General features: G+C 41.3%; 1 protein-coding gene and 1 pseudogene across 1 annotated transcript; both read right to left on the reverse strand.

Annotated features, from left to right (window-relative positions):
• Positions 1 to 2,337: 2,337 nt before the first annotated feature.
• Positions 2,338 to 4,272, reverse strand: LOC148193401 (transcription factor bHLH91-like; annotated as a pseudogene).
• Positions 4,273 to 7,633: 3,361 nt separating this feature from the next.
• On the reverse strand, positions 7,634 to 15,772 carry LOC148193402 (uncharacterized). The gene is made up of 6 exons (XM_088099412.1): positions 14,411 to 15,772; positions 13,487 to 14,320; positions 11,879 to 13,453; positions 11,391 to 11,497; positions 10,365 to 11,252; positions 7,634 to 7,790 (listed from the first exon to the last, which is right to left on the reverse strand). Exons 1-6 carry the CDS (start codon positions 15,770 to 15,772, stop codon positions 7,634 to 7,636), a joined length of 4,923 nt encoding a protein of 1,640 aa, XP_087955538.1.
• Between the last annotated feature and the right edge of the window lie 1,818 nt (positions 15,773 to 17,590).

Below are 17,590 nucleotides of genomic sequence, written 5' to 3' on the forward strand. Positions count from 1 at the left end.
AACTAAGAAAATCCAAACTCAATCCTAGAGGAGATGGACCTTTTAGAGTGATCAGGAGGATAAATAACAATGCATATCAAATTGATCTTCCTCCTGAATATGGTGTTCATGCTACCTTCAATGTATCTGACCTTAAACCTTTTGCAGGTTATGCAAGTGAAGATGACGATCCTATGGATTTGAGGGCAAATCCCTCTCAAGAGGGAGGGGATGATACAAGAAGGCCTAGCACCATTGGACCTATCACAAGAGGAATGGCCAAAAAGCTCCAAGATGAGTATTCTCCCCAAGGTCAAATACTATTTGCTATTTTTGGATGGACAATTGGAGAACAAGAAGATGTTACAAAATTGCCAAAACATGGACAGGGGTAAAATGGACATTTACACACAAGAAGGGGTGTGCTTATCCTTCTATGGGGTGGCGTTAGTAATTTTTCATTTTTCACATGTAAAATGCAATTGTCAACGTGTTTCATAAGGCTTTATAGAAGCCACACATTTAGCACATGATTAACATTTCAGATCTAAAGAAAACGTGTAAAAGGCTTGCTTCAACTTTGAGATTGATCTATAAAATCTCATAAGCAAAGCTTGTAGCTCACTTTTGATGAATTGAGAGAATAGATTTGCTGATGCAATTTCCAGCTTCTTCTCCCACCGAAAGTCACCCCTGTGCTTCCTACCAAATCTCCTCTAGCTTCCTTCCATTGATGAAGGCCGTCTGAGCTAGCACCATTTCCCCAAAGCACCTCATCCAAACTCTTCTTCCACATATTCATACTCTGCCACTGCACAGTCTAAACTGTTTCACTTTGTTCTTCCGCTGTCAATGCTTTTCTTCCCTGGAAGCTCACGGATCTGCAGAATAGCACCAAAGCTGGAGCTATCATAGTGGGAATGGTCCTACACAATCAATGCCCCAACAATCAAAGACTTCAACCTCCAAAATGCCTTGTAATGGCATCTCATGATGTGTTGAAATAGTTCTAATTCTTTGACACTTGTCACAATTCCTAGCATGATTATAAGCATCTTTAAACAAAGTAGGCCAATAAAAACCTGACTGGAGAACTTTTGATGTTGTTCTTTCTCCATTGAAATGTCCTCCATAGGGTGAGTCATGACAATGCCAGAGAATTCCTTCTGCTTCTTCATTTGTCAGACATAGCCTCAGAAGATTATTTGCTCCAATTTTGAACAAATGAGGATAATCCCAGATAAATTGCTTGGCATCATGCAAAATTTCTTCCTTTTTTGCCAATTATGATCTTCTGTAATTACTCCTACAGCTTTAAAGTTGGCCATATCAGCAAACCACGGCCTCTGTTGAATGTACATAAGTGTTTCATCTGAAAAAGATTCCCAGATTTCTGCTTCCTACTAGTAATCTCAATGTTAAGCAACTAAGATAAATGGTCAGCAATTAAATTCTTACTCCCCTTCTTATAACGGATTTCCACATCAAAATCTTGCAATAGAAGTACCCATCTAATCAGATGTGGTTTAGAATCTGGCTTTGTCAACAAATATTTAATAGTTGCATGATCTGTGTAGATAATCACCTTAGACCCAATGAGATAAGGTCTAAATTTCTCCAAAGCATACATTATGGCTAGGCACTCCTTCTCTGTAGTAGCATAATTCAACTGAGCATCATTCAACACTTTACTAGCATAATAGATGGTGTGAAATGCAGTTGCGGGCCAGAATAGAAGACGCGCTATTGCCGCTGAGCGGTATATACCGCTGAGCGCCACTTTTATGGGCTTGGGCCTACTTTTCTGTAATGTTTAGAATACTCTATAAGGTTTTACTTAACCTAGGTCAGTCATCTTTGGATGGAATGAAGCAAAAACACACTCTTTGACCCCTTGGAGGAGGATTTTGGATGCTAAGGCTCCTTTCATCTAGTTTCACCATGAATATGCACTACAGGAAAAACATTTATTTCCGGTGGAGGTAAATGTAATTTACCGAAGGCTTTTCTGAAGGCTTGTGTAGTATGACTTTACCGAAGGGTAATGGCCGTCTGTAATGGACAGGAGTGATTACCGAAGGCAAGCGACCCTCGGTAAGTGAATGATGTATATGGAATTAGAAAGTGACATATTTCCCTCCCCTCATTTCGTGAAAACTCGTTCTTCCCCAATTTTCAGATTCTGTACCCTAACTCCCTCGACGAACTCACTGGCTGGCTTGTGCAGAGTGCTTCCTTCCCTAACCACAATCGGGATACGCTTCTTCCCTTCTCCTCCATTATAGGTGAAGTGTCCCATTCTCCCATCTCATTTTGTTTTCCTGTTACTGTTTTCGATTACGCGTCAATGGTGGAAGCTTATTTCTTGTAGCGTTTTGCAGTGTTCTGAGGTGAGGAAGGTGGTGGGTGGCTGAGTTGAAGGCTACCATTGTCGAGGGAGGATATTGGACGACGCGGCATAGACGAGGCGGCGTAACCAGGGCAGTGACGCTGCGTGACAAGGTCTTCCAGTACTGCTTCAGAGGCTATTGAAGGGGCTACCGTCAAGGTAAGTTGTTATTTCGATTGATGAACTATAAAAGCTAAGAAGCATTTGTTCTGAGTTTGTTCAATGTATGCTCTGAATTAGTTTGTGCAATATGATGTGTTATAGAAAAATTGTTCAAAGTTGGCCTTTTGATTGCTAATGCATTTTTTAGAAATAGCCATTTTAAAACTAAAGCAAGCTAATATTAGTAGATTACGAAAACTGATAATCAAGTAATGAATCAGAGTACAAAGCTACTGGTACACCTAAAAAGCCAAGTTCATATAGCATAAGTAGCGAAATACTCAAGATATCTCTGTCCTATACCTATAGAAGGTGTTATATTCCTGTCAAGGTTAATGTATAGACCTATAGAAGGTTAGCGTGTCCTACATGGACACTGATATCTCTGTCCTATACCTAATACATTAAACCTTATAAGTAAGTTGCACTGAATATAGTGCATTGAAACTTCATTTCACTCACAACCTTTGTTTTACTTAGTTAATTAAAATGTAGATCAATCAAAACAACGATTGATGGTAGACATATTCTCCATCCTTGATGGAGGACTTATTCTCTCTAAAAAATAGTATATTCAGGATATCCTCCAATGAGCAAAGATGGATAATTCTAAGCCTCAACCCACTGGTATGATTTCAGGTTTAAAGCTCACCACCAAAGGTTTTTGCATCTGTTTCTTATCCTTCTTTTTCTAAATCTAATATTGGTTCTTTACAATATATTAGTATTACCAAACCACAATTATCCTTTTCAATTAACAAAACAGAACAAAATCAATCACTGAGTTCTACTTTCTTTATACTCAAAGACATTAGCTTTAATCAATGTTGGGTTTAAAAATAAGATATTTTTCTCAAAGTTTACATTTTCTTAACGTTTAAAACAACCTTTCCTAGAAAAAAAGACATTTTAAACAATTGAAGAGTTACTGTGAAATAGAAAAAGCAGGAAAGAAAAATGTCTATGGCTTTGAGAGAATGTCAACAGTATAATTTACTCAAAAATGTTACCTTGGAGGGGTTTGGGATGAGTTCTTTCAAAGCATCAAATTTACTACTCAAATCCACTCTCCTTTGTCTCTCAGTAGGGGTACTGGTAAACTGGTTGGTCCTTTTCCCCCCTCTCTTTTTGCCCACATCTTGAGTGAACTCCACCACCCCATTTCGAAAATCTTGGCAGCCAATTTCACTACCTTGTATGACACCCCCTCCTTCAAAGGCTTAATCATTTCCAAGAGCTGTGGGAGGTGCTTGCAGGTTGAGATGCAAGAAAGGGTCATAGGAAACAGATGAGACGTTTGTGCTGTGTGCTGTTCCCATAGGGCCAGAGAGTTTGGGAAGATTGGTGCTTTGGTTTTCAAAGGTCATTGGCAAGTGGAGAAGGTTGAGGAGATCTGGTGTTGGTGTGGAATAAGGAAATTGGTGATCATGGTGACCCCTCTCAAGTGCGGAGGAGTGAGTGGGGAAACAATACAGCTCCTCACATGAACCATGGTTCTTCACCACTTGCACAAACTGGGGGTTCAAGTTATTAACTTGATTATATGAGTTTTGTTGAGGGTGTGCAATGATTTCCATAGCAACAGCAGAAGCAGATGTGTAGGCTAAGTTTTCCATCCCAAGGGTGTTTTGGGGCTGCATGCTAGTCACATACATAACTGCCTCCGATTTTGAAACCATCTGCGAAAAACAGTCTTCTGCCACCATCCCATTCGGATCAAAGCAACTACTTTCTTCGTACATGTTTGGACCCCCAGTGATTTTGATCTTTGCCTCTACAAAGAAAAGGTATAATTAATATAACATAGGAACTAATGCAGCTTATAGAAAACAAAAGGGTCAATAAATTAGTGATTTGTAATCTTCCAAAGTTTGACAAAATTTCATAAAAGTGATAGAAGTTTTTCTTAAAGAGTGGTTGTGTGGGGGACGTGTAATTCTCTTGGTGGTTTTGAGGTTACACAGACTGTGAAGCTTTTTCAAGTGTACTGAGCAGATACCATACATGGAATGGTGTGAGTGAGCCAAATGACCAAAATGGGTCTCATTCTGTTACTTGTTCTGCAGATTCCCGTCATGTGGACCCCTGCTAGTGATCTCCTCCTTATTGTTTTAGATGCAGACAGCACCAGCGTGCATATCTACTCCTCATTGCAAAGATGCTTCAGCTTTTTTATTTTTCTAATATCAAATTTATTATTACATGGAATGTGTGATATTAATATTGCAATATTAAAAACAACAATCCCTTTCCTAGCCAATGCCTTATGCATGAGGTACCTACAAGAAAGCAAGAATGTGACACTGTTTTGCCAATCTGCATAATTTGACCATGGGATTATGTTCAGCAGTACATGGATCATTTAACATTTAATTTGCTTGATTGAGAACATGGTGAACGTAGATCCACCAGGATGAACTTAATGAGGCAGAGTGTTTTAGTTGCACAATTCTAGGAGAAATTTGTGATTGCTCTTGAGTTTAATTGTGTACTGTGAGTTACACTGCAACAATAATCACTGCATAATTTGAATATAGGTAGTTGCATGTATTGGTCTTGAATCTTGTTGTACTAGACTTAGGTTCCTGAATTCAACTCTGCTCATGTCCATGTCTTAATCAATTGCAGTGAAGTAAAGCCGTACCTTGAGTATGTCATCATCCATCTCTTATCTTTCAAACTGTCCAATTATTATACACTAATGAATTTCATTTGTACCAGCTCATTTGTTGTGGCTGAGCAAGTCGCAGAAGGAAATACTTCTGCTAGAATACACTCAGAGTTTCCCCATTGGTTTAGAAATCAGGTCCGTACTTTTTCCTACATTTAGAGCAAGGTTAATTTGACTCTTGCTTTTATAATTTTGTTAGTATGTTTGTAGGTTTTTAATCAGGCATTAACTCCCACGGTTCAAGAGTTAAGACATCTGTCGAATTGGCCAATGAGATGTGTCAAAGAATGGCACACTTACTTCACCAATGGTTACAAATTCCATACACATGAATGGTCTAAAGGAAAGAAAACATCAAATTGTGGTGTGTATGTGAAGGGCCTAACAGAGGGATGTTATGATGATTTCTATGGCATCATTCATAAAATATATGAGTTAGAGTACAACAGCACTACTTCTCCAAACAGAGTAGTACTTTTTTATTGTGAATGGTTTGATCCTTCTAGAGCTGGTACTAGAGTCGATCCACGCTTTAATATTGTCGAACTCAACCAGAGATTAAGATATGGACCCTTTGATCCTTTCATTCTACCAACTAATGTCAGACAGGTTTATTATGTGCCATATCCACCATTCCGCAATATTGACAAGCGTGGTTGGGCCGTAGCAATACAAACCAAGCCTAGAGGTCGCATTGACTCAAATGAGGTTGAGGAAGATGTTGCCTACCAACTTGACCAAATGTTACAACCACAAGAAGTTATTGAAGTTGAACGTATAACCGCATTGGTCGACCCTGATGGTGATGGAGATGAATTACAAGCAACAATACAAGGTGATGAAGAACAACAAGAAGAGGAAGAAGAAGAAGAAGAAGAAGAAGAAAACGAACTAGAAGATGATGATGATGATGACGACGATGAAGAAGAAGACGAAGATGATGATGATAAAGACGATGATGAAGAAGAACATGAAGATGAAGATCATGATGACGACGATTGAATGTTGGACATCCATTGTAGCAAATTGAACTATCATTTCAATAGAGTTATCTAAAATACCATCTTAAAAGTTGTATGCAATTATTTATACATTTACTTTAAAAACCATTGATCCTTCGTTAATGATTTCTATTTTTTCGCTTTATTTGTAACCATTTCAATGCAGTAATGACAGGACAAGGTTCAGAACGTCCTGATAAAGGAAAAGGGGTAGCAAGGCCTAGAAAGAGGCAACGGCAGGCACCAAAGTATGTACTTAGGGTGCCTGCTAGACTACCTACCACTGCTGCCGGCAGTACATCATCTGTGGGGCCTCCTCCTACCCCTACAGTACAGCCTCCTACACCTGTAGTAGACACTACTCCTACCCCTGCAGTACACCCTTCTACTACCCCTGCAACAGACCCTCTTCCTCCTCCTGTAATTATAACCCCCACTCCTCCCCCTGTGGTTAGAACCCCAACTCCTGTCCCTGACCCTACTTCTATACCTTCCTCATCTATTATACTGCCTTCTGACACTGTCACACAATCTGCTGATCAAGATTCAAGTGGTGATGGTGAATGTCTTGACCCGCTGATGAGAGGGTCGCACCTCCCACAAAAGTTGTGCATAAAAGAATGCAGTATAGTTCTAGGAAGTGACTCCTAGGTCGTCTCTCAAGGACCAAATGTGGTTCAAGTCTCAGGTCAAACACGTAGTGGGGGGGTTTTGAAAATGTTTTTTGATTTTTAATAAACTGAATTAAAACTTAAAAGTAAACACAACGGAATACAATTAAAGATATTCAAATGAAACACCTAAACTAGAACATTAAATGCACAATGTTGTAAGCTATCCTACACATTCACCACCAAAAAGAAGAAAAGCATTTAAACATACAATGTAAAATATTCCAAGACAAAAGAAATGAAAGAAAATAAAACTTTTATACCATTAACCATGACCCACACATCTACCAAGAGAATTCAAAATTTGCAAATACTTATAAAGAACTACATCCTTAACCATGTCACCACATCTCCCAACGTATCCTACTTCTTTTCCCAAATAAAAATTCCACACCTCTGCACCATCTTCCTTCAATGATTAACTAAAGAGAATAAAACTTTCTAGCCTCTTGAAAGTGCTCCATCACCGTGCACACTATGGTCCACATTCACGTGAATATGCTTGACAAGCAACCTGCTGGAATGTTTCTTGTACTGTTCATGTGTGTGTGCTTTTAAAAGAAAACAAATTCATTCTTCTCTCCAAATTAAGTGATGCTACTGCCTCTAGATAAATGTCCCCGTGCACACCCTTTTCTCCATCTAAACGATTAAATATTGCTTTTCAAAGTGGAATAAAGGCTTCCAATGACCGAACCCCTATGATGGGACGTGCACACCACTTCATCCAATCAACATGCTCCTTCTTATAATCACTTCTTCATTTCTCGTGCTTCACTTCTTCAAAGCGTTCCAACGTGCGTCTGCCAACTTCTCTCGGTGCTTCACTTCTTCCAGCACCTTTAATCACCATTCCCGTACGTTCGTTCTCTCCCCCTGGACGTGCTTCTGGAATGCTTCCGTGAATCACTGTACACCTAGAAGAAAGTCCGCACACGTTGCTCCAACTCACACACATTGCTCGTGCACTGCAATCCCATCCAGACCGCTTCTTCCTTCTCAATCAGTCACCGTGCTGCTTCCATCTCATCTAATCACCGCATCCTCAAAATGAAAAGAAGAAAGTTCATTCACGGAAGGAGCACTCCAGGACTGCTTCCAGCTCCTTCTCTCCATTCTAGCAACTGCGTGGCTCTTCTCTATTCAACACCGCTTCACTCCAGGAAGAAAAAGGAACCAACTTGCTTATTAGGATGAGACCAGCGTTAACACCCCTGCAAGTGGCGGCAGGCTGCTCCCTTCTTCTCCACGTCCGTGCACACCATTCCAGCCGTGACTCTTCTTCTCTCGTCCCAGCAAAGATCCAGCAGTAGGGTGCGTTTCCAAAATTAAAGCATAGCTATGAATCAGCGCTTCTTTCTAATAAAAAAAAACTGAAATGCATCCCGTGTTGCCAATGGCAGTTGGAAGCAAAATTAAAGCTCATGAATCCAGAAAAATGAAATGGAAAATTCAAAGTGTCCTTTCATTCATGCTGAAAACGTTCAAAACCAAAAAAACTTAGAACCAAGACCGAGAGTGTAAAAGTGAAAATGGCAAGTGGCGGCTGGCTTTTCCAAGGGTCGTGGGTCACCTTTAATAAGGGTGGGGTCCACACAAAAACCCTAAGGTGCCAAGTCATTTTTTTCCTTCACATTTTGGGTCTAGTCTACTTTACCAAAAATTGTCCCAAAATGTAAAAGTTGATACAGAAATTCTAAACTACTGAATTACAATTTAATTAATTCAAAAATGTCTGTGTGGAGAGTCTTGAATTTATTCGACATTCTTCCTGATGTCCCAAAATTTATTTCCGAAATTTTCCTGCACTTCAAAAATGCACTTAATCAGCTCAGAAAACCCAAATTAGCACAATTACAAATTTCCGACCAAATTGAGCAGAATTCGGAAAACGGGGAAATAACAAACAATTATGCACAATTCCCTGGTTTATTTAAGTGCAATAAACTAAATATAATTCCAGAAATAACGACTCATCAAAATAGACCACACTTAGTCTTTTGCACTCCTGGGCAAAACCAAAACGAAAACCAGGGAACTCTCAAACATCAGGGAGCTAACACAGACTCGACAGGCAGACAACAAAGACTCCAAAACAGAAACACAGTTGCACAGTTCTCACAAAATCTGGACGGTAAAAGGTATAGGCAGAATCCCACACAGAGTCAATGAAAGCAAATACTCAAAGAATCATCCAAACAGTTCAGTACAAGGAAAACATTCAATCAGTTCAAGAGATGAATCAAAAGCAACAGAGCCTCACAGATGCACACAATCAGTGTTTCTCTCAAGTGTTTAAGGTAAATCAGTGTCACTCAATGCACTCAAGAAAGCAATCACAAATAGACTTGGCAAGCCTCGAATATCAACACTCAAGCACATACGCATGTTCAAATCAAAAGGTCTTTTCATGGTTGTAATGGGGCCAAGGACAAGGGAGGATATATCTGGATAAGAAGCTACAAACCATAAGGAACAGAGGAGCAATGGGAAACAAGTGTAAACACATTCAAACACACCCACAACCTCTAATTCCATCCTCTTCTTGACTCCATTATTCACAATTATTCACATTTTTTTTTCACTATTTTTCTGCTCTTTTTTTTTTCATCCTGTCTCTTTTCTTTTCTCTCTTTTCAAAACATAACTGTAAAAGACAAGATACACATATATTTACCAAAACAAACAAGAAGAGGAACCAACCAGCCAACTCATCAGAAACCCCCAAGAGACCACACTTGTTCCCAAAACACTTCCAAAGCTCCAAAATTCCCTAAGGTTAAGGTAATCATGGTTTTTCTCTTAGGGCTAGTGTACGAGCATTCAAAACAAAGAAATGGGGGAAAGTATAGGCTCAAAAAGGGTTTTCAAAGGATTAGAACAAGATAGGCTTATTTGGCTAGAGAGGCTCAAGAACAAAACTGCCTTTATCACTTCCAAACATGCATATCAATCAAGAATTATCAACAAGAGTCAACCCAAGGCATATGTGCAAGCAATCAAGAGACATATCACACAAGAAAGAACATAAAGTGGCTAAAATTCTCACACAGGGCATTTGTGTCACAATCAATTCAACTCTCAAACATCATGATCATCTTCCAAGCAAAGAAAAGCAAGGAATCCACATCTCAGAGTATCAATGAAGTGAAGGAAAACTGACAACCGAACCACAATCCAGAATTTACGAAAAGCATGCAAAACTGTACACAAGACACAACAAACTACATAAAAACCGAAACATGAACAAAGAAACATCCTCCCCTAATAGACCACACTTAAATGACACAATGTCCTCAATGTGTCACAATCAGCAGATCAAACAATCAGAATAATCATCAGATATCGACAAAGTGCAATAAAAGTGAGGATGGAAGGAGAAAAGAAACTCCCTAAGTCAGATAGGAGGATAGGTGGGGTGGACCAAAGACGTCTCCTCCACCACTACATCCACTAAAGAAGGGTTGCTGAGGAAGGGCTTCAGTCTATGCCCGTTCACCTTGAAGCTTTTAGCTGTAGATGGACCTTGGATCTCTACTGCACCATAAGGATAAACATTAGTCACAACAAAAGGTCGAGTCCATTTTGATCTCAACTTACCACCCATGAGGCCGAGTCTAGAGTTATACAACAAAACCTGCTGGCCAACCTCGAAGTCCTTTCTAACAATAGAACTATCACGGAACTTCTTTGTCCTTTCCTTGTAGAACTTCGAGTTCTCATAGGCCTCCAATCGGATCTCATCCAATTCATTTAGTTGCAACTTTCTTTCCTCTCCAGCTTGGTCCATGGAGAAGTTGCAAATCTTCACAGCCCAATATGCCCGATGCTCAATCTCGACCGATAGGTGACATGCTTTTCCGAAGACAACCTGGTAGGGAGACATCCCTATCGGTGCTTTGTAAGCTGTCCTGTGAGCCCAAAGAGCATCGTCCAACCTATTGCTCCAATCTTTCCTGTTGGGCTGGACAATTTTCTCCAAAATCCTCTTAATCTCCCTGTTGGAGATCTCAGCCTGCCCATTTGTTTGGGGGTGGTAAGGTGTAGAAACTCTATGCGTCACCCCATATTTCTTGAGCAAAGATTGCATGGATCTGTTGCAAAAATGGGTTCCTTGATCACTAACAATTGCTCTAGGCACTCCAAACCTGCAAAAGAGGTGAGATCTAACAAAATCTACAACAACCCGAGCATCATTAGTCCTGGTGGCTCTAGCTTCCACCCATTTTGAAACATAATCCACAGCAAGGAGAATATAAGAGAAACCAAAAGAAACAGGAAAAGGACCCATGAAATCCATACCCCATACATCAAACACCTCATAGAACAACATAGGTTGTTGAGGCATCTCTTGTCTCTGTGAAATTGATCCTCCTGCTCTCTGACAAGGCTCAAAAGTGCTGCAAATCTTCTCTGCAACTTTGAAGATGGAAGGCCAATAGAAACCACAGTCAAGCACCCTACGAGCTGTTCTCTGTATCCCCAGATGACCACCAGGTGAGGAAGCATGACAGAACTGCAGGACCGAGTAAATCTCATGGTCTGGAATGCATCTTCTAGTAACCTGGTCACTGCACAACTTCCACAGATATGGGTCATCCCAAACATAATACTTAGCATCACTCTTAATTTTAGCAATCTGAGCACGTGATGCTAAGGGAGGAAAAACAGAAGCAACCAAATAATTTACAATGTGTGCAAACCAAGGAGTGGGGTGAGAGTAAGAAATCATCAACAAACTCTCGTCAGGAAAGGTATCCTGTATGGGCAACACATCAGCTTCATTCCCAGCTTTTTCAATCTGGCTTAGGTGGTCTGCAACCAAATTTCGTGCTCCACTCCGGTCTTCAATTTGCAAGTCAAACTCCTGGAGCAGTAGCATCCACCTGATCAATCTAGGCTTTGACTCCGCCTTTTTCAACAGAAACTTTAGAGCTGCATGGTCAGTATACACAATAACAGGTGATCCAAGCAAATATGACCTAAACTTATCAAGGGCAAAAACAATTGCCAACAACTCTTTTTCAGTGGTGGTATAATTTGCCTGGGCAACATCCAAAGTGCGTGAAGCATAGTAGATCACTCTCGGCAGTTTGTCAATTTTCTGTGTCAAGACAGCCCCTAATGCATAATTAGACGCATCACACATGAGCTCAAATGGGGCTGTCCAATCCGGTGCCTGAATGATAGGGGCGGTGGTCAAAGCTTCCTTCAGGCAGTCAAACGCCTGCTTGCATCTGTCATCAAAAGAAAAGTCAATATCTTTCTGCAGCAGTCTGGACAAGGGAAGCGCCTTCTTGCTGAAATCTTTGATGAAGCGCCTGTAGAAACCTGCATGTCCAAGAAAAGATCGCACCTCTCGCACGCAAGAGGGGTAAGGCAACTGCGAAATCACAGATATCTTAGCAGGCTCTACCTCTATTCCCTTTTCAGAAATGATATGCCCTACAACCAAACCTTGTCCAACCATGAAGTGACATTTCTCAAAATTGAGAACAAGGTTTGTTTCTATGCATCTTTTCAAAACTTTTTCCAGACTGTCTAAACATGCATCAAAGGAGGATCCATACACAGTAAAATCATCCATAAACACCTCTATGCAATTCTCAAGAAAGTCGCTAAAAATGCTAAGCATGCACCGCTGGAAGGTACCAGGGGCGTTGCATAGACCAAAGGGCATCCTCCTATAGGCAAAAGTGCCAAAGGGGCAGGTGAATGTGGTTTTTTCTTGATCCTCAGGTGCAATATTTATTTGAAAGTAACCAGAAAAACCATCAAGAAAACAATAATGAGATTTACCTGCCACGCGCTCCAGCATCTGATCAATGAATGGTAGGGGGAAATGATCTTTCCTGGTTGCTTGGTTGAGCCTCCTATAGTCAATGCAGACTCTCCAACTGTTCTGCACTCTAGCTGGGATAAGCTCATCCCTCTCATTCTTCACCACAGTGAGGCCAGTTTTCTTGGGCACAACATGGATGGGGCTAACCCACTGACTGTCTGAAATAGGGTAGATGATCCCAACTTGCAAAAGCTTGGTCACCTCCTTCTTGATGACTTCCATGATCACGGGGTTTTGCCTTCTTTGTGGCTGTCTCACTGGCCTTGCCCCATCTTCCAAAAGAATTCTATGCATGCATGTGGATGGGCTAATACCAGGTATGTCAGCCAAACTCCAACCAATGGCCTTCTTGTGCTTCCTCAGCACACCAAGCAACTTCTCCTCTTGAACAGAATCAAGGGAGGTGGAAATGATCACCGGTTTCTTCTCATCATCCTCCAAGTACACGTACTTGAGGTTATCTGGGAGCTGTTTCAACTCAAGAGTAGGTGCCTGCAAGTCAGATTCATTTGTACTTCTTACAAAGTGGTTAGTGCATTCTGACTCCAAAGAATTCACAGGTAAAGGCGGAACACCTATCTCATCAAGATCCAAATCCATATCCATGACAATTACATTATCAACATCATCCATATCAAAAACATCATCAACATCATGGATATCAAAATTCTCTTCAAAATCAACATCATTCTCAAATTCAGATTCAATGCATGTATGTAGAGCAGATAGAAAAGAATGCTCTTTCTTATGCAAAGAATCAAAATCATCAACAACATATTTATCAATAATGTCATCCAATGCATCGATCTTAAACAGAGAATGGTCCTCAGCTGGAAATTTCATTGCATCAAGGATATTAAAATGAACAACAATATCAGCAAATTCCATAGACAAAGTTCCAGCATACACATCAATCTTAGTTCGGGCAGTTTTCAAGAATGGCCTGCCTAAGATAATGGGAGCGGATCCATGAGAGAATCCCTCCTCCATTTCCAAAACATAAAAGTCAGCAGGAAAAATCAATTCACCAACCCTAACCAAGACATCCTCTATGAAACCTGCTGGGTGGGTAACACTCCTATTGGCCAACTGAATGACCACACCCGTGGTTTGCAAAGGACCAAGAGACAAAGATGCATATATAGAAAAAGGCATGACATTAACAGAAGCACCCAAATCAAGCATGGCATTTTCAAATTTATTGTTTCCAATCACACAAGGAATGCAAAATATACCTGGGTCCTTGCACTTTTCAGGGATGTGCGGGACCGACTTACCAATAAGCGCAGATACATTCCTTCCCATGCTAATCCTCTCATTTCCCTTCATCTTCCTCTTGTGTGTGCACAGCTCCTTCAAGAATTTGGCATACTTCGGTATCTGCTTGATGGCATCAAGTACAGGTATGTTCACCTCTACCTTCCTGAAGGTCTCCAGAATTTCCTTATCCACATCTTCCATCTTTTTGCTAGGAAGTGCCCGTGAAGGGAAGGGTAGAGGGATAGGTCGGTCAACCAATGGAGAAGGTGCGGCAGCGGTGGTGGTGGAAGAGGGAGAAGATCCACTTGAAGAAGAACCACCGGCTGGAGAAGAAGATTCACCCACCTCAAATGCCTTGCTCGGACCGTCATGGTCGTTCTTTCTAGGACAAGTAGCAGGCACGGGTGTAGGTGTAGAAGCGGGCTCTGAAGGCACAACAATCTGCTTCCCTGATCTGAGGGTTATGGCACTCACATTCCTTGGATTCTGCACAGTCTGGGATGGCAACTTATCAGAATTCTGAGACTGCGCCTGATTTATCTGAGTAGCCATCTGACCCATCTGGTTAGTGAGACTCTGTATGGAAGCTCTAGTCTCCTGCTGAAATTGCATGTTATCTTTCTGAAACTGCAGGTTTTGCATAGTCATCTGTCTCACTAACTCTTCTAATGAAGGTTCAGACGAAGTGGAAGGGTGGGTAGCTGGTTGGGCAGGTGCCTCTTGCTGCTGCTGTTGTTGTTGCCTCTGGTGTTGTTGCATAGGTGGAGGCACATATCTGTTAGGTGCTCCAGCATTCTGGAAAGATGGTGCCTGCTGTTGATGCTGTGGCGCATTGTTCCATCTCAGATTGGGGTGATTCCTCCACCCTGGGTTGTACCTGTTGCTGGATAAGTCATGATTTTGCTCTTGTTGCTGCCTGTTGTTGTAGATGTTCGTAGCATAAGCCTGAGGCGCATCAGAGGCAGCAGAGTGTTGCAAAGAAGGACAAGCATCTGTATAGTGGTCATTGGAAGGACAAATAGCACATAGTCGTGCAACAGATGCAGATGGAGCTGCAGATCTCTGGTTGGTAGTCAACTGTGTCACCAACTTCGTAAGAGAGTCAATCTTTCCTTCCAACTTGCTTTCAACAGCTGATAAAGGCTGGGCAACAAAATCATGTACGCCCCTCACCACAATGGCATCATTCCTGGTGCTAAACTGCTGGGAGTTGGAGGCCATCTTCTCAATCAATTGCCTGGCCTCAGCAGGTGTGGTGTCTCCAAGAGCTCCACCACTGGCAGCATCAATCATACCACGGTCCATGTTGTTCAAACCCTCATAGAAATACTGGACAAGGAGATGCTCAGGTATCTGATGGTGGGGACAACTAGCACAAAGTGTCTTGAATCTCTCCCAATACTCATATAAGTTCTCTCCACCAAGCTGCCTAATCCCGGTTATGTCTTTTCTGATAGCTGTGGTCCGGGCTGCTGGAAAAAAATTATCTAAGAACAGCCTCTTCAGATCATCCCAGCTAGTGACGGATCTAGGCGCCAAACCATACAACCAATCCTTAGCAACATTTTCCAATGAATGAGGGAATGCCTTCAAGAAGATGTGCTCTTCAGGAACATCATGTGGTTTCATACTAGAACAGACAATGTGGAATTCCTTCAAATGCTTATGAGGACTCTCACCTGCAAGACCATGAAACTTGGGCAACAAATGGATCAGTCCAGTCTTGAGAACAAATGGAACGTCCTCATCAGGATATTGGATGCACAAGCTTTCGATATCGAAATCAGGTGCAGCCATCTCCCTAAAAGTCCTCCCACGAGGTGGAGGTTGTGCCATATTGTTCTCAGTGTGAAAAACAACAGAATAAGAATCAGAATCACGTGCAGATGCAACAGATGCAGTAGATGCAGTATGCACAAAGTACTCAGTAGTGGGATGCACAGTATCCAATGGAACAGACTCAAAAACAGACTCTAAAGATAAATTTCTAGAATGCCTAGCTAACCTATGAAAAGTTCTATCAATCTCAAGATCAAAGGGTGGTATAGGCCCAGGATTTCCCCTAGTCATGCACTAAGTCACAACACCCTAAAATCATGAAATGATATCACAAAAATTTTGAACACACAAAACAACCTAAACAAACAAATCACACACACTCAAACATACAAGACAAAACACAACACACAAACAACACAACAAAAGACACTAACACAACAAAAGACCTAAGACTGAACCGTTGGTCCCCGGCAACGGCGCCATTTTGATGAGAGGGTCGCACCTCCCACAAAAGTTGTGCATAAAAGAATGCAGTATAGTTCTAGGAAGTGACTCCTAGGTCGTCTCTCAAGGACCAAATGTGGTTCAAGTCTCAGGTCAAACACGCAGTGGGGGGGGTTTTGAAAATGTTTTTTGATTTTTAATAAACTGAATTAAAACTTAAAAGTAAACACAACGGAATACAATTAAAGATATTCAAATGAAACACCTAAACTAGAACATTAAATGCACAATGTTGTAAGCTATCCTACACATTCACCACCAAAAAGAAGAAAAGCATTTAAACATACAATGTAAAATATTCCAAGACAAAAGAAATGAAAGAAAATAAAACTTTTATACCATTAACCATGACCCACACATCTACCAAGAGAATTTAAAATTTGCAAATACTTATAAAGAACTACCTCCTTAACTGTGTCACCACATCTCCCAACGTATCCTACTTCTTTTCCCAAATAAAAATTCCACACCTCTGCACCATCTTCCTTCAATGATTAACTAAAGAGAATAAAACTTTCTAGCCACTTGAAAGTGCTCCATCACCGTGCACACTATGGTCCACATTCACGTGAATATGCTTGACAAGCAACCTGCTGGAATGTTTCTTGTACTGTTCATGTGTGTGTGCTTTTAAAAGAAAACAAATTCATTCTTCTCTCCAAATTAAATGATGCTACTGCCTCTAGATAAATGTCCCCGTGCACACCTTTTTCTCCATCTAAACGATTAAATATTGCTTTTCAAAGTGGAATAAATGCTTCCAATGACCGAACCCCTATGATGGGACGTGCACACCACTTCATCCAATCAACATGCTCCTTCTTATAATCACTTATTCATTTCTCGTGCTTCACTTCTTCCAGCACCTTGAATCACCATTCCCGTACGTTCGTTCTCTCCCCCTGGACGTGCTTCTGGAATGCTTCCGTGAATCACTGTACGCCTAGAAGAAAGTCCGCACACGTTGCTCTAACTCACACACATTACTCGTGCACTGCAATCCCATCCAGACCGCTTCTTCCTTCTCAATCAGTCACCGTGCTGCTTCCATCTCATCTAATCACCGCATCCTCAAAATGAAAAGAAGAAAGTTCATTCACGAAAGGAGCACTCCAGGACTGCTTCCAGCTCCTTCTCTCCATTCTAGCAACTGCGTGGCTCTTCTCTATTCAACACCGCTTCACTCCAGGAAGAAAAAGGAACCAGCTTGCTTATTAGGATGAGACCAGCGTTAACACCCCTGCAAGTGGCGGCTGGCTGCTCCCTTCTTCTCCACGTCCGTGCACACCATTCCAGCCGTGACTCTTCTTCTCTCGTCCCAGCAAAGATCCA

Source organism: Vigna umbellata, chromosome 9 (assembly GCF_029865625.1).
Source record: "Vigna umbellata cultivar VRB3 chromosome 9, Vumbellata_1.0, whole genome shotgun sequence".
NCBI lineage: Eukaryota > Viridiplantae > Streptophyta > Magnoliopsida > Fabales > Fabaceae > Vigna > Vigna umbellata.